Source organism: Festucalex cinctus, chromosome 1 (assembly GCF_051991245.1).
Source record: "Festucalex cinctus isolate MCC-2025b chromosome 1, RoL_Fcin_1.0, whole genome shotgun sequence".
NCBI lineage: Eukaryota > Metazoa > Chordata > Actinopteri > Syngnathiformes > Syngnathidae > Festucalex > Festucalex cinctus.
In genome coordinates, this window is record NC_135411.1 from 48754781 (window position 1) to 48773442 (window position 18662).

Genomic DNA, 18662 nt, shown 5'->3' on the forward strand with positions numbered 1-18662 from the left:
CGAGAATCCATCCATGATAATGGTATTGCTCTTTGAATAACAATGCCGATTACACTTTAGTCACGATGAACCCCATGCATAGCAGACCTTTGCAAAAGGGGCAAATTGCATCGCTAACTGTCACTTTTGAACTTCACTAATCAGGTTTGTCCCTTTTCATATATACGAAGTAACATTTAAGGCCCTATTTTCATTTCCAGCTCAAGTCTACCCTTACGAAACGAAAATATATTGCAATATATAGCAAAATATCATGCAATACATTTAGCGATATATTCCCATATATGACATTTAGTATTTATATTTCACTATATATTGCAATATATGCATAGACAATATATGTGTATATATTGATAAATATAAAAAATGTATTGCAGTCCAGACCAAAAGGAGCACTATATTTTTACGTGTAACAGATTGTTACAACAATATACTGTAATATATGTGTATGCGTGTGCGCTCACATATTCCCACTATAAACTGTACAACATTGAGAAAATACAATGAAGACAAAAAAAATTGCATAATGAAATATTTATTTTTGGCCACCTTGAAATATACTTCCATTGTTTTCAACCCTCCACACTGGATCTTGGACGTATGCATGAATACAGACATGGATGTTGTGGCAGATCAATTAGCATACATTTTCTTTAAAAAAAAAAAAAAAAAAAAAAAAAAAAAAAAAAAAAAAAATCAAATCAAAAATCTGTATTCAACTATGAAATTCCCTTTCATACCAACTACATTTTCAACATTAAACATCTGGTTCTTCTTGGAATATATTTTCTTTTCTATTTGGATCGGTCCATTTTCAATGTTTGTCATAGCCTAGCTGCTCTGTAGCTTTAGCTCGTTTGATAGGATGAGATATAAATAACTACATTTACCAGAGTGCTCAGCGCGAATGACAACCAATCATAGCGCACGCAATGTATTTGGCGCATGCGCAATGTTAGGCGCGAAGAAACATTTGAACGCGAGACTAGAGTATGCCGAGTAGCTCGCTCCCGGCGACGGTAAAAGAATTGCCCGGAGCAGAAAATGTCAAAATATAGGTTCGGACTTCGCCCTCGTTATCAACTGGATAATTTATTTTGACCCAGTTGCCATTACAAACACGACGTATCTTGTTCAATGTCGCACAACTAACAGCAAGAAGCCTGCTAATGGATGGCCCGTCGAAGATGCTGTTGTTCTTCAGTTAGCAGGTGAGTCGCTCTTCTCAAGCACAATTTATCACTTTTCTCCTTCAAGTTAGCGTTGCCTTATTTAAAAAAACAAAACAAAACAAAAAACGCCAAAATGTTTGTTCTGTTTAGTTTAGCATACGTGTATCCTTGTTTGACTATTTTAATCATTTATTCTGTAATATTTTTTCCAATTACATTGGTGTTAACATTGACATTAAATTTGTATTTGTTAATTAATATAGAAAAAGAGGCTACACTGAGAGCTGCTGTCTAGCCAGGAAAACGACGTCCTCATCAGTGATCTGCAGAGCCAGATCAAGGCTTTATGTAAAGAAAATTCAAAACTGTGAAGCATGGTAGTTAAAGGCGAGTATTGAGCATTATGTAATTCATTATTATTGTACATCATATGGTATTTAGACAACTATAGCCTGAGGCTGATTCTTAATGTGCTATCTACATCTAAAAAGCAGTCGCCCATTATTGGCATGTGTAGTCAGATAGGTAGGACCACTGTGGATAAAAGGATGAACGAGCATGATAAACTGTGCATGGAGTCGGTGTCTACTCTAAATTACTCCAGTTATAATTATTTGATATGTCAACTGATGTGTGGCTTCGTGGACAAAGTTATTGACTGTCTGTATAATCTTGTACTTTAAAAAAAAAAATAGAAATTCCTGCTCTGTTGGTGGAGGTGAAAAAGCTAGTTTCCCACAACACCGCAACCAACGAAAATGTTGACAACCGCCCCACCAAAGATGCTGTTGGACCAGATGCTGAGAGTGACTATCTCGGCGAAACATCACTTTGCATACTTCGCGGACCCACACAAGTAAGTACTGGTATTTGAATTTCTAACATTAGAACTTATAGCATTATTGCTTGTGGTGTTTTTCTCTTCTCTTCACATTCTAATTCAATTGAATTTTTATTTTACTTTTGTCTATGCCAGGTGAAAATTGGCAAAGATGATGTCACTATCTCAGCACATTGTTGGGAGAGTGCAAGAGCTTGTACCACCCCCAATGGTATGGCGCGGGTGCTGCTGATGGGTCTCTTTGATGTAGAAGTCCTCCTCAAGTCGAACCTGAAAGGAGGGCGCAGCAAGTTGGATCCCAATTCAGAGCGTCGACAGGCTTTCGACCCAAGGAAGCTTCAAGCTTTGAAAGGTAAGAATTTGTCAGAGGTAGTTTTGAGGGCACCTCTGAGAGTGTGGACTTTTTTTCTTTTTTTTTTACATTTACAGTGAACCAGAGCAGGACGTATGGGTCAAACTCTGTCTGCGAGGGCCGGAGTCCTGCAGGTTTTGGATGTTTCCCTTCTCTAACACAGATGGTATATGATTAGCTCATCAGCAAGCTCCTGTTGATTGGAATCAGTTTGTGTTACAAGAGGGAAACCTCCAAAACCTGCAGGACACCGGCCCTCGAGGACCGAGTTTGCCCATCCATGTTGAAGTAGTGGGGGCAGAGCACTGATTTGTATATATGACTGGATAGCCGATAAGCCACGACTTTTGTAGCCACAAGGCTAACATATTGCTCCTCTCTAGGAATGTTTCTCAGCATATGATCCTATACATTTACAGAATCAAAATTGAAGAACATTTGAGACCGTACTTGTAGGGGTGTTAACAAAAAAAATCGAATCGATTCAATAGGCAGCCGAATCGATTTTTTAACATCCATTTTTGATGGAAAAATATTCAACAAAACGTCTAACTTTCACACCTTTAGCATGGAAGAATGTTATATTAATGGAACATTAAGCCTTAATATTTTATTTCAATGCTGTTCAAACATGAAAAATGTTACAACCTGTTTGTTAAATACAGTGGCTCACAGTTATAAGACTGAAATCTTTCAGTGTACAAGTTTACTGAATGGTATTTTCTAAATTTGAGTAAAAAAATCGCAACAATCGACTTGCAAATTCATATCGGGATTAATCGGTATCGAATCGAATCGTGACCTATGGATCGAATCGTCAGGTACTAGGCAAGTCACACCCCCAGTACTTAGTAGAAAGAGCCTGACTTGTGATTTGAATTTGTTAAATATAAACGAGGACTTAAGACATTTTACAACTTGCCTTAAGTAAATGTACAATTGATATGCTTAATGATGTTTACAGAAGGAAACTTGTATATTTTTTATTTAAGAATTATACCTGTAATTCAACAAAAGATTCCTCTGCCAAATCTAATATTGGGGTCTAAGGAACTGAGCAATAAAAGAAAAAGGGGTCTTCAAAGCAGCATATACCATCCACTTGTTAAAAAATAGTGACCATCCCGCCAACCTCTACCCTACGAGCTGTGTATGTCTAATCTGTGCATATACGTACAGTTTATACAGTTGTCTGCTCACGAGATGGGAGGAGTAAGATGGCAGTCTTTGTCTTCAACTGCTTGCGCGGGCATGTATGGGCTATCAGCTATCCAGTAATATACACAGACAGTGGGGCAGACGGACAGAAAACAGAAGGACATGGGTGGGTAATCACAGTGTTGTTCTGTTTAACAGATGCTGTTGTCCAGCAGTTTCCCGGGGCCAAAGAAGCTGATGTGAGAAAGTCCATCAATAATCGAATCTGTGAGCTAAGACATCAGGTGAAGCGGAAATTGTAAGCTTTATAAGTATTTTCAACTTGTGTATTGCACTATTATAGGATAATAAATAATAATAATAAATAAATTTGTTTGTACTTATACAAGATTGCACTTTCAAGAATTTGCACTGTTTAATGCTGTTCCTGTGAACAAAGTACATGTCTGCCTCAAAATCCTGTAGTTTTTTTTTGCTTTTCTTTTAAAAGGAAATAAAGGTGAATTTTGATAAATGCCTATTAGTCTGTGTTAATGATTTGCCCATATACTGTTTGTTACACATTTCTATATAATTACACACCTATTCTATAATGTAATAAATATATTAATGCACATATTTTTACATATTTATGGTACATTCTACCATATATTTTCTCATATATTTTTACATATATGTTCATATATTTCTCCATATATGTAAAATACATTGACACATACATTGAAAATATATGCAACACTATATCTTTACATATATTACCAATACATTTTCCTGTATAAATTACAAGGCATGACTGGATATTTATGAATATATAATTAAATATATTTTGGAATATATAAACAAATATATTATATCTTATACTCAATATATTGTGATATATGGAAAGCGGCAATTTTTTGGATATTTTGCAATATATTACAATATATTACATGAAGATATAATATCTTGTGTAATATATTATCACTAATATAAAATTCCATATATTTACAATATATAATATATTGTTGTATATACTGGGAAATAATATATTTGAATATGTTGCAATATATTTCAAATAATATATTGGTAAATATATTTTCGTTTCGTAAGGGTAGCGCAAAGCGCAGTCTAGCTGTTGGTATTTTCGTAGACTTTGCACAGGTAGAATTGTGTAACATGGCTTTGCACCGTTATGTGCCATTGTTGGATGGCCTCCCTCATTTGCATTGAAATGAGGGTGGTCAGAGTGCATGCTGAAAATCGAAAGACCCCTTGCGGATAATGTGGTCGGCAGCACATGTGACGTGGGCAATTGGAGACCGCCTTGCATCGTCAACCGTGAGTCCGTGTGTGACCCAGCCCCATTAGTTGGGCTGCACGGTCCTGGCAGTGTTATTAAGGTGATGATTACAATTTGTGAAATGAGTTGATGTTCATACTGATTCAGAGGGATTGTCCCATGTTGTCATGCGGTATTTATGAATTAAATACATCACATCCACCAATCAGTCTACCTGCGCCTCAAACAAATCCACCAAAACTGTATTACATGACCTGCACCACTAGTTTGACATGGTTTTACCAAGTCTAAAATCCCATCTACTTTTTTTTTTTTTGCACCAAATTGGAGATGCACTGAAGGGTTGTGGTAGCTCGGTGCGCCGGAACATGCAGAGAGCCGTAATGCAGTCTCAAACATCAAACATGGTAGGTTAAAATTGCATTGCAGACCGCAGACTGGGAACGGAACGCCCACGGAACGGAACGCCCCTATGCTCTTGATTGACGGAAAGTGACGCTGCTGTCGTGATCCAGTAGTGTTGTTCTCAACTTCTCTGCAGCGAGCGGTCGCCACGAGAACTACGAAACGAAATCATTCCATCCATTATCACAACCTCTTAGTTCTCAAAAAGTTCCCGGGGACGACACGAAATAATTTGTAAAATGACGAGCAGAAAGTAAGTGGACATGTATTTTATTTAATGAACATTAGCACATAGGTCGCTAAAGAAAAGTTCGTTTCCCGCACAGAAAGTTTGAAAAATGAATTGAAATGATTTAGTGGAACACAATGTTTTTCTTCCATATCTCTCTCGTTGAATTCCAATTGTTATTTCACATGGAACAATAGTTTGAACCTGTGTACCGTACAATATGATGACCTAAAAGTAGTAACTTGCAAATGGGGAATCCACCATGACGCTGTACGTAATGCAAAATGGTGTAAGCCCAATACATCACATATTTGCAGCAGATAGGCCTGTATAGCGTAGCTACGTAATTAATTACCATTAATGTATCGATGGGATTTGAATAATAACATAATTTTACTCTGTTGTGGCATGAACGTTAAGAAATCTTTACATGAGTCCAGTTTTTTGTATTTATGTTGGTATGTTTTTGGATTGTAATTGCCCAATTCTACAGTCAGAAGACAAAAGATTTATACAAATAAAATGTGTTCTAATTTGCACTCAGCTTCATCGAACCGTCTATAAAGATGGACACCTACCAGCACCCATTTTGGAAGGCTTGAACCGATACAGATGCAGCATTTGTGCCAAAGGTGGAGAGTTTGCATATGTTGTGGCACATCTGCAAACTCATGATAAGACGGCAATTTGTCATGAAGGTATGTTGTAGTTTGAAGTCCACTATAATCAATTTAAATTTTGTCAATATGGCAATTCTTTCTTAGTTGCCATGGAAAACAATTTATATAAATATGAAAAAGAATGTATTGTTAGTTTTGTGAATGATGAATACATTTCGGTACAACCTAAAAAGTACTCACTGATACTGATGCCAAGTAATCGATGCCACTAGTACTCTATATAGAAAATTACAATTAAACAAATGACACAGACTTTTAAAGAAAGACCTTTCAAATTTGAAAAGCTTTTTCTAACCTAATGCACAGAAATAAGGCTGGCTCGCATTTCCAGAAAGAGGAAAATAGATGAGAATGCCAAGGTAAGAATAATGGACAGAATTTTCCAAACCCCAATTAATCTATGCAAATTGTCATTGTAGTGTATACATGTCCAAAACATATAATTAATCCCATTCCCTTGAACTTAAGGAGGAACGTCAGATGTCAGCAACCAAGGTCAAGAAGCCTTCTGCAGAGAGAGTGGTCGCTTCCATCTGTCAGGCATGCATGCAACAATTTTTATTTATGTATTTTAAATTTTGGAGGTGAAGCACAGTTATGAACTGATGATATACACTCACTGGCTAGTCAAACAGAACTACACAGAGTAGAGACTTTAATATTGCATCTTTATCAGAGAATCATGTGGCTCTGACATTTATACAATATAAACAAATTATGTGAAAGCTACAAAAACATGCTGATAAGGAATTCTTCATTGCACTACTCTTGTTCGAAGAAGATAATGATGATCATATTGATGATGAAGACCAGTCTATTTTTAGTTTATGCGGTTATGTTCACAGCTACCAGAGGAGATTTTACGGTCCATCCTGATTCTTGCTGTCCTCAATGATGGCGAAGGCGCAATCCACGTGCTGGCCCTGACATGCACCCGATTCTGGATGATCATCAGATAAGAATCATTTCGTAGAGAAGCACATTTTCAGTGGCTAGACAGTAAGTTGTGAGGGAGTGGGGATCATGAGGATAAGTGGTTAAGATAATGGATGGGTGGACAAAAAAAAAAAAAATCTGTCTATCTATCTATCTATCTATCTATCTATCTATCTATCTATCTATCTATCTATCTATCTATCTATCTGTCTGTCTGTCTATCTATCTATGTGACAGCTAAGGCTGTTTGAAAGCACTATATACATAAGATGACTTGACTGTCTGTCTGTCTATCTATCTACCAGGTGTCGTCAACTGGAGTGCATTTTCACCTGATTTTAAAACGATGTACAGGATCCCCTATTGCCTCACCCCTTGCATCCAATGCAATTCTATATTTAAAAAATATAAAGGGTTCTGGGGACATGGAAAAAGAGGAGAACTCATTGTTTTTTATTCAGATTACAACATTCACAGACGCTGCAGCAACTGCATAAATTTATGTCACAAAATAAATGTGATTTGGAAAACAAAAAAATGGGAGTGGTTATTTGAAGTTACAGAAGCATGTACATTACATAATGCTTACATGTATCATAAAATCATGTTTGGAGAGGAATTTTGTGAAAAATGATGAAGTAGGCTACTTTTTGTCATAAATATACCACCTCGTATTGCTTGTTGTAGGCCTTTATGGAAAAATATATTTTAAAGATGGCTAACAAAAAATAACATTTTGTATGTATATCACAATTAATACCAGCTTTAAAATACTATTTCCACCTCATAATTTTGTGGAAATAGTCTTTTTCATATGTGCTACGTTTGTGTGTTTGTTGCAATAAAGTTTAGTTTGTCGCGCCATTAATTGCATTAAGTTACTATTCTGTTTCTAAATAGTCTGTTTCGTATGTGGTACGTTTGTGTGGTTTTTGCAATAAAGTTTCTACTTTTGTCCTCTAAGACTACCCATAGCCTGCGGGGGCGGAGTGTTCCGCTGGGGGAGGAGTGTTCCGTGATTGGGGGCGTAGTGTTCCGTTCTGCTGTCTGCAATCAGATACAATTGGAAAATTTGAGATGCACCGAGCGCACGCGTGCCTGTCTACAAAATGAAGTCCATTGTTTAACTTGAATTACCTTTCTTTTACTAGAAGAGGGCTTTTATTTGCTTTATATGGAAGCAATATATTGTTGCAGTGCGACGATATATTCTGCATATTGATAGTGGTTAGTAGGGGTGTTAAAAAAAAATCGATTCGGCAATATATCGCGATACTACAGCACGCAATTCTCGAATCGATTCAATAGGCAGCCGAATCGATTTTTTAACATCCATTTTTGATGGAAAAATATTCAACAAAATGTCTAACTTTCACACATTAAGCATGGAAGAATATTATATTAATGGAACATTAAGCCTTAATATTTTATTTCAATGCTGTTCAAACATGAAAAATGTTACAACCTGTTTGTTAAATACAGTGGCTCACAATTATAAAACTGAAGTTTCAGATAAATAAATAATACATTTTCATACAAATATTACAGTGTACATGTATAAGTTTACTGAAGGGTATTTTCTAAATTTGAGTAAAAAAAAAAAAAATCGCAACAATCGACTTATAAATTCATATCGGGATTAATCGGTATCGAATCGAATCGTGACCTATGAATCGTGATACGGATCGAATCGTCAGGTACTAGGCAATTCACACCCCTAGTGGTTAGGAATATATCATACAGGATGCTTCGGGTTTAAAATTTTATAGGGCTTATTGTACCACAAAGGCATAATATATCACTTTAGAATACAATTATTGGTGATTTTGGTTATTTTGATTTTTTTTTCCCCTCCATGTATGCACCGAGATAAGTGGTGTAAACAGAATCTGACTTATTATAAGTATATTCTCTTTACAGAATAATACAGGGGGGAAAGGGGAAAGGATATTGAAGCCACAGTATAGCCATAACCCCCCTAACAACAATCCCACTGCTCTTTGTTTCTGCATGGAGCCTGGAAGGTTGTGTTACATACCCAGCGACATCTCTGCCTCTACTCCTTCCCTCCACCCTGCATCTCTCTGTTTGCAAATCTGTATACAGTATGTCTGTATCACCTCTTATGTCTATTTTTATCTCTCACAATCCTTGTCTCGTGCTGGCGTTGGACTCAAATGCCTCCGAATGCCAGAATCCGAAGAGAACCTGGAACAGTCCAGTCAGAAGGACAAAATTTGATGATTTATTTTTCTGTCATGGAGATTCTTAAAAAAAAAAACACTGGAATTTTCTTGGAAGAGTATTTATCATTTATTTTATGTAATAATAATAATAATAATAATAATAATAATCTGGATCCTTATTACACCAAAAATAAACAACTCTGATCATTGATCAAGATAAACATCCTTGGTGGGGGTAATAAAGTCACCAGACAAAACGGTCACAGCTAGGTTAGCTAGCTAGAACACTGGAACAGGTGCAATAAACAGTTTGGCAGCAAGCAATAATAAGATGGCTGGCATACAGTATGTAGTGCTGAGCAACTGACTAACTAGTTCCAGGAAATGAACTGATAGCAAAGAGAGTACAACTGGCACACAATTGTTGAGAGCAAAAAGAGCGGAGTTGTACCCACAAGTATACTAATAAACATTTTTCCCCTCATGTCTATATCATGCAATTTACAGTATGTATGTATGGAATCACACTCAACTCAACTCATGTGTATTTATATAACGCTTTCAAACAGCCTGAACTGTCACAAAGCGCTTTACAGAGCACAAAAAAACAAACATAACATAACATAGAGTAAACCAGCTTGACTTGATGTGTGAATAAAAGTTTACCTATTTATTTGAATGTTAAGGCCATGAACACAAAGAAAATATTCCATTACACACTGGAAGCGACAAACAGAAGGGGGAGGGAGACACTTACCAATTCACACACACAAAGTGTGCTGGCGCCTATCTCAGCTGGCTCTGGGCAGTAGACGGGGGACTGGACTGATTGTCAGTCAATCGCAGACACGTTACACCATCAACTTAAAAATCTAAATTTATGCTCTATATTCATTTTCATATTTCAAATACAATCTCTTTAAGATACTTTTTTTTTCCCATGTCTCTGCACCTACTTGAATACATTTCCTCCCTATAACGACTCTTATTTGTCAATGTTTCCACCCTTAGGTTTTTTTGTTTGTTTTTTTCTCTCTCTCATTTGTTTTCCTTTAGGTTCCTTAAACAGGTGTTTCGTAGTCTGTGAATGTGATGACCTCCTATGTCCTCTGGGTTGTCTCCTTGAGAACTTTTGCAAGAGATTCCCACTGTCTTGCCCATCTTACCCCTGCTATTAATATAATTTATGTTATTATATTGCGTTTCATAATTGTTGTAGATGTCCCCCCTAAAATTTGTCAAAATAAATTAATTTTCAATTTCTTTATCTCTTCAAACAATTGTTTTTTTTTTCATTGTAAATACAATAAATATTAGTACAATTAATTTTTATACCTCTAAGAATGAGCTGCTCCACTTATCCCACCTGCACAAGTGGCCATTAGCCCTTGTTATGACCTCCATTGTATCATGTCGGTAAAGATATCTCTCCAAGTGTGTGTGCATGAGCGTGAGTGTAAAATGTCAGCAAGTAAATGTAACTGCAGTCGCAAGCCTGCACTTATTACAGAGAAAGAAATACGGATTGCGTTTCCACAGTACAGTATTTAGTATTACAGGTATGTATCAGATGCACCATCTAGTGGAGATACAGTTGAAATACAGTAGGTATGATCTTCAAATTCACTGCTTATGTATCTACATCTACACTGATGTGCGAAGTCCTCTTCTGTCGATGTTTTACTCATTTAATAATTCTAAGATTGCTTGTTTCTGTATTTAAAAAATAAAAAAATGTAAAAATTCTTATTCATTCCAAGTCAATTTTTCTTGCCACATTTTAGGGCTGACGTTACATCCGGAACCTTCGACGAAGGGAAGTTTAAATGGTCGGACACGAAGATGGACGATGTACCATCAAACGCGAACGAGCGTAAGTTTTGAAATGTTTGTATTAACAATTCAACTTTAATAAATGAAATGTGAACAGCTAAATTATTTTTATGCCAAATTTCCGTCGAGTGGTATATAAGTATTGACTTGACTTCTTACATCACAGTTCGACGCATCCTATTTTTGCCTATAAAATGCAAGGACTGTAACTTGTCACTTAATGCTTTGCTGATATAATGGTTAAATATATGTTTAGGCAACTAATCTTAATCGTGAGAGTTTACATTGAACGTACACAAAAGTTGTCGAGTCACAATGACGCAGCTCCCAGCCCGTGTTGTTTGATAAGGAGCGTAGACACGTAACATTTCAAATCCATTGTTTTCTAGTCAGGTGACTACTCCGTTTTCATTGAACAGAAATGAAATGTCATAACACGCTCGATACAGTTGTCAAGTTAAACACCATTTCCAAATACGTACATGCAATTTAGGTAGGATTCCATAATGTTGAGAGTCTCGTTTCACTATGACTGTGTTGCTGTAACGACGCGCATTTTCAAGAATGAACAAAAGGTCATGAATTTGTTATTCTGCCCGGAGTTTTATTTATTTATTTATTTATTTATTTATTTATTTTAACTTAACCCATATAATGTATCACTTTTGTGTTGCTAAAAAAAATAAAAATACAAATACAAAATTAAACACATTGTCAACAGAACACGAATGTATTTATTTATTTATTTATTATTGTTATTATTATTGTTGTTGTTATTATTATTATTATTATTATTATTATCATTATTATTTTCACAGATTGTCCAGGTACAAGGAGTGAGCAGGCAGGGAAGACTTCATCATGTCAGGGCTGCCCTAACCAAAAACTTTGTGCCTCTGGAGCTACCAAGGCCCCAGACCCTGGTACAGTATAACCACTTTAAACTGAGCTGGTGTCAGTGCCGGTTCATCATTTGTAATACTTTTAGTTTATTAGTAAACAACAAAACTAACTCTTTTCGTATGGTAGTAGTGACTTTTTTTTTTTTTTTTTTAAACCAATACAGACCAGCACTGGCTTCGGCTTAGTATGAAAGTTTAAAGAATAAAAAAAACAACAACAACAACTAACATTTGGGCTTGATACAAAGTGTAACTAAATTAACCAAATATATCCTGTTTTCAAATATCCTTGGCCTCTACAGCCATAAAAGAAATAGGATCAAAACTGTCCACGGTCAAACACAAGATCCTCGTACTATCTGGGAAAGGAGGTGTGGGAAAGAGTACGTTCAGTGCTCACCTGGCCCATGCCTTGGCAAGTGATAACACCAAAGAGGTAATGATTTAGGTTTTGTTGGCCATTCAAAGTTGGTGGTTGTTTAGTTCGGGGCACAGTGAACATGTGGCTACATTTGAATCTGTTCTTTGCTCTGTTGTGTCACTCCAATATGACAAAACAATAGAAAAGACATTGCAGTATTTTAACGTATGCCTTCTTCTTCTTTTAGGTTGCCCTACTGGATGTAGACATCTGTGGTCCGTCGATTCCTAGAATCATGGGGTTGGAGGGAGAGCAAGTGAGTAATATGGCTACTAGTTTTAACTGAAGTGCAGGTACAGTAATTAAGTAATTTGATTTTTGCAGCATGTTTAGATGTTGATTACAAATCAGTACTTCTGAAACAAGGAATATTTTCTATGCTATTAAGGCCACTAAATTGTTTATTTCCCTGTCTGTAGGTACATCAGAGTGGGTCAGGCTGGTCCCCTGTGGTGAGTTAGACTATGCTAGAATGTTCATCCATCCATCCATCCATCCATCCATCCATTTACTACCGCTTATCCGAGGTCGGGTCGCGGGGGCAGCAGCTTTAGGAGGGAAACCCAGACTTCCCTCTCCCCAGCCACTTCAACCAGCTCCTCCGGCGGGATCCCAAGGCGTTCCCAGGCCAGCCGAGAGACATAGTCTCTCCAGCGTGTCCTGGGTCGTCCCCGGGGCCTCCCACCGGTGGGACATGCCCGGAACACCTCCCCAGGGAGGCGTCCAGGAGCCATCCGAACCAGATGCCCGAGCCACCTCAGCTGGCTCCTCTCAACGCGGAGGAGCAGCGGCTCGACTCTGAGTCCCTCCCGGATGACCGAGCTTCTCACCCTATCTCTAAGGGAGAGCCCGGACACCCTGCGGAGGAAACTCATCTTCGGCCGCTTGTATCCGGGATCTTGTTCTTTCGGTCACGACCCACAGCTCGTGACCATAGGTGAGGGTTGGAACGTAGACCGACCGGTAAATCGAGAGCTTTGCCTTTTGGCTCAGCTCTTTCTTCACCACGACGGACCGATACAGAGTCCGCATCACTGCAGACGCTGCACCGATCCGCCTGTCGATCTCCCGCTCCATCCTGCCCTCACTCGTGAACAATACCCCAAGACACCATGCTAGAATGTCACAGCAGAATATTATTTGTGCAGTAATATTATACATTCCACTTGCCGCTTATTTCATTAGATACAGCTGCACATAATGAGGTCCATTACAAGTAGTTATATTATATATCCTGCCTTTAAAAACGTCGCGCAATTCTTATTAAGTTGATAACTCTTGCAACGCAACATCAACCAAAATTCTGGATTGTTCTGGATCCCATTTGATTAAATTGTGAAGGTGTACTTAATAAATTGTCCATTCAACATACAGTAAATTAAATGTTTATACCTTGTGCTTGTGTTTCAGTATGTGGAAGACAACCTTGCTGTCATGTCTATTGGCTTCCTGCTTGGTAGTCCTGATGATGCTGTAATCTGGAGAGGCCCCAAGAAAAACGGTACTAAACAATCTGTCTGTCTCTTATCTACCGGTATCTATCGGTCTGCCTGTCGGTCGATCCAATCCAATTTTTAAATGCCACTTTTTTTGTGATATAAAAATAAGACCAAAACAAATCATTTAAAAATTTTCCACCGGACAGCAGGGAAGTAAAACAATAAACTATTGAGATGTGGTTATACAACTGTGAATACTCTCTTAACTGGGGTTGAGGCTCTGTTCAGCATTTCCAAGTCACATTCAAACTCATGTAAAAGAGGAAGTCAGCACAGCAATGTCACCATTTTAATTGCCTGCCCTTTGATTAACCCCACATAAAATACATCAAAATGGCTTTTGAACAGGGCTGTTTAGTCTTATTATGCACTAAATGAGGAATGATCAAAGAAATACTTGTACTACAGTACTATTTTATTTACCATTTCAGGGATGATCAAGCAGTTTCTGAGGGATGTGGATTGGGGGGAACTGGATTATCTCATTATTGACACGCCTCCTGGCACTTCTGATGAGCACCTGTCAATTGTGCAGTACCTAAGCTCCACCCACGTTGATGGGGCAGTCATAATCACCACACCGCAGGTACACACAAGGACATAGTGTACTACCACTTATGATGAAAGAGCAAATACGTCTCATTAAAATGTGCTGTGCTAGTCTACACAAATCCTAACTATAGCAATGTTTAACATAGATTTAACTGTTAATCACAAATGAGCAATGTAAAGGATTGTACTGGAGTTCATTACAGTGAGTGCATTATTTTTGTAGATACTGTACAATATGTACTATATAATGTATTTAGAGGATAGACGTTCATAGGAGATGACTTTTGCTTTTTACACTCTGCCAGCAACTAATTTTGCCACCGCATCTATGATTACCAACCATCTATTTTCTATTAGGGATGTAACGATGAGGGCAATATCGTGATATTAAAACTGCCACAATATCGTCGTTGTCATGTTCACAATATTTGAAAGGAACACATTTGTTAAAAGTCAGGTTGATTTCCATTTGTGCAGTTCTAGTACCCTCTAGTCTAGTGGCTAGTTTATTAGTGTAATTTAATTTTCATTAGTGATGTTTTGGCCTTCTATGTTTAAAATCTATGCTAATTGTCAGATGACGGGGAACCTAATTTGCTTGTGAAGCGATCAATGTGTGCTTGCATTATAAAGTAATTGTCTCCATATTGTTATTAGAGATTGTAGGTGGTTTATAAGCATTGCTGTTATGTACAAAAGCACAATATTTTGCTTTTTTTTTTTAAATATCGCCAACCCAAACAATATCGTAATAATTATCGTATCGTGACCTTCATATCATGATAATATCGTATCGTGATGTTTGGATATCGTTACATCCCTGTTTTCTATATCTCCTATGCTTATTAGTGTCACAGGTGAGCTGGAGCCTTTCCCAACCAATTGCAGGGTACACATAGAAAGACATGTGATGCCCAAAATATCCCCTAATAACCTAACATGTTTTGGATGTGATGTACCCGGAAAAACTGACCAGCAAAGGGAGAACATACAAACTACACACAGCAACAATCTTTTTGTCTGAGACAAACCATTCTGCTCCCATTATTAACTCTACATGAGATTTACCATTTGTCACGTATGAAATGTTTTGAGTAAACTCCCATTTCCCCATTTCTCCCATTTATTCATCATTCACATTCTTCCTTACTGTAGGAGGTGTCATTGCAAGATGTTCGAAAGGAGATCCGCTTCTGCCAGAAGGTCAAACTGCCAATCATCGGAGTGGTGGAAAACATGAGTGGCTTTGTCTGTCCAAATTGTAAGGTCAGTGGACAGACTTCATGCAACGTGACAATAGACATATTTGGACAAACACTAAACACCACCTGGCCAGTGATCACAGTTCCCCTTTATTACACATTTAGTCTTAATAAGTTCTCCGACTGTTCTGAACGTATAATGGAGGACCTCAGTTGATACTTTTCTTAATATTCATATTTATCTACTTTTGTTTTGATCTTACCTACCTACCTTACATGTTAATATCTATTTTATGTTTTTAGAGGGTTTTGTTATTTTTAGTCTTTTTCCAGTGTTCTTCTGGGGGAGCTGTCTGCGGCAGTCGGGGTGCTGTCTCATGTGGCCCAGGTGAAGGTTGGGCATTCCTCCCATATTTCCTCTGGGCACCTTGGCAGTGCCCTTGTGGCTGTGGGTGATGTGCTGCTCTTGGTGCAGATGGCTCCCCTAGTGATGTTTTCTTTCTTGGTCTGAACCCAGCCATATATTCTAATAATAATCTTCATCTTAAATTTCTTATAGTGCGTGTGTCTGGGAGGGGGTGCATACAACTGCACTTTGTGTTACATCTATGAAAATTGCTTTATAAAGACAATTTTGATTAAAATGTACTTATCATAATTAGGGATGTGAATTGCCTAGTACCTGACGATTCGATTTGTATCACGATTCACAGGTCACGATTCGATTCGATACCGATTAATCCCGATACGAATTTATAAGTCGATTGTTGTGTTTTTTTTTTTTTTTTTTAATTCAAATTTAGAAAACACTAAACAGTAAACTTGTACAGTGTAAGATTTGGATGAAAATGCATTATTTATTCATCTGAAACTTCAGTCTTATACAGGTTGTAATCTGTTTCATGTTTGAACAGCATTGAAATAAAATATTAAGGCTCAATGTTCTATTAATATAACATTCTTCCATGCTTAAGGTGTGAACCCTAACCCGAAGTAAGACGTTTTGTTGAATATTTTTCCATTAAAAATGGAAGTTTAAAAATCGATTCAGCCGCTTATTGAATCGATTCGAGAATTGCGCGATGTAATATTGCGATATATTGCCGAATCGATTTTTTTTAACACCCCTAATCATAATACAGTTTTTTGACTTGTCCTGTTTTTTAGAACACATCCCAGATCTTCCCTCCCACCAGCGGGGGCGCTGAGACAATGTGTGCGAACCTTGATCTACCCCTGCTTGGCAAAGTGCCTCTCGACCCAAGGATAGCAAAAAGCTGCGATGAGGGCAGGTCTTTCCTCAATGCAATACCGGACTCTCCTGCTGCTGAGGTCTACAAGAGAATTGTGCAGAGTGCGTTTACTTTACCTTATTATTACATTATGTTGGTGTTTCGCATAAAACCTCAACAAAATACATTCAGGGTTGTGATTGTAAGGTCACAAAATATGGAAAAGGGGATGAATACTTTTTCAAGACACAGTACAGTACAGACAGATTTGATGGTAGTGTACTGTATGGTTTGTTAATATACTACTGAATGTCGTGTTGCATTTTTACAGGAGTTTAACTGAAAAACCATACACACTTGCAATTACAGTATCTCATGTTTCTTCCCTTTCCTCTTTCAGGCATCAAGAGCTACTGTTCCATCCATGCCACAGACAAGCAGAACCCTAACTGAAGCTGCTTTTATGGTAGTCCTTTTGGACCAATGCTAAGACATTACATTTAGAGACACACGTAGGAAAAATTATTTGCCACCAAGTTTTTTTTATTTTTTTTTATTTTATTTTTTTCTCCCCCCTCCATTCACATAATGGTATTGTAGAGTCTGAAAATATGTCAATTTAAAAAAAAACAACATTTTAATAATGTGATTTAAAGGAATTTGTTACACTTTGTAATACAGGGATAGATGAGAAACAGTATCATGTACTTTATGTTGTCTGAATTCCCTGTGTTGGGACATTTGTTTTCCATAGTGGTTATTTATTTTCCACAGTGCATGTCAGAATTGCCACTCAAAATAGTAATACATTATGATGCAATGAAGTGATGAATCAAGAAAAGATTAAATTACACTGTGGAGTCAATTGAATTCCTCAGTCTACTCTTTATTGTAAGTATGAACCGAAATACAACAATTGTGATTATATACAATATGATTATGTAGTTGCTCCAATATTTTAACAAGCAAGACATATACTTGCACTTGTAAAAGGTAATACAAAAAAAAAAAAAAGAACTTTTATGCTGAAGTAATTTGAGCCATTGTGTTCTGTTTCATGGCATTGAAATAAAATGTGAAATAAAATTTGATTTGTTGAGTGATATAGTGTATATAGAGTACAGTGCAAAAGTCTTGGGCCACCATTGCATTTGTTTTAGCAATGCTATAATCATGAAAACTACAGTGCCACTAGTTGTACGGCAGACTTTCACCAAAAAAACTATTAATAAATGTGAAAACAATTCATTGAGCTTTGCATTTCAGTTGTACTGTATTTGTTAGTTAGTAGACTGCTTCCATTTACATGTATAAAGATGGGGCGTGTCAATAATATTCTGGGGGTTGGACAGTTCAATAATACACATTACAGATTACAAAGAAAAGAAAAACATTTTCCTCTCCAAAGTTGTGTGTATTTATTTGTTTAAACCTTATTAGTTCACGTCTTATGCATGTAGCCTACTACATATAGTTTATACCAAACAAAAAGGTGTGTCTTCAGCAGGTAGTCAAACAAATAGTTTTTCAATTACTAAATTAAATATGTTCAATTACTGATTCTTGAATGGAATTGCAGGTGCCTTCCACATCACCCCCAACCAAAAGAGCAAGTTAATGTATAATGGTTCAAATCAGAAGCCTCCCACTGGGAAGAGAACTCACAAACAACCAAACTGAACTAATTACACTGGGCTTGGGGGGGGAAATGTTTTTTGTCTCATACTTTATATTCAGAGACGAGTCTGTCACTTTCAGTTTTACATTGGTCCAGACTAGAGAA

The 18662-nt window shown here is 37.2% G+C and overlaps 2 protein-coding genes across 2 annotated transcripts; both read left to right on the top strand.

Annotated features, from left to right (window-relative positions):
- The first annotated feature begins 737 nt into the window (after window positions 1-737).
- Window positions 738-4041, top strand: LOC144031862 (uncharacterized). Its single transcript, XM_077539346.1, has 5 exons — window positions 738-1211; window positions 1436-1559; window positions 1868-2028; window positions 2149-2365; window positions 3722-4041. Exons 2-5 carry the CDS (start codon window positions 1547-1549, stop codon window positions 3823-3825), a joined length of 495 nt encoding a protein of 164 aa, XP_077395472.1. The 5' UTR covers window positions 738-1211; window positions 1436-1546; the 3' UTR covers window positions 3826-4041.
- Window positions 4042-11022: 6981 nt separating this feature from the next.
- nubp1 (nucleotide binding protein 1 (MinD homolog, E. coli)) lies at window positions 11023-17982 on the top strand. The gene is made up of 10 exons (XM_077539409.1): window positions 11023-11111; window positions 11890-11994; window positions 12276-12409; window positions 12582-12650; window positions 12814-12846; window positions 13805-13895; window positions 14325-14479; window positions 15601-15711; window positions 16815-17001; window positions 17280-17982. Exons 1-10 carry the CDS (start codon window positions 11081-11083, stop codon window positions 17330-17332), a joined length of 969 nt encoding a protein of 322 aa, XP_077395535.1. The 5' UTR covers window positions 11023-11080; the 3' UTR covers window positions 17333-17982.
- The last annotated feature ends 680 nt before the right edge of the window (window positions 17983-18662 follow it).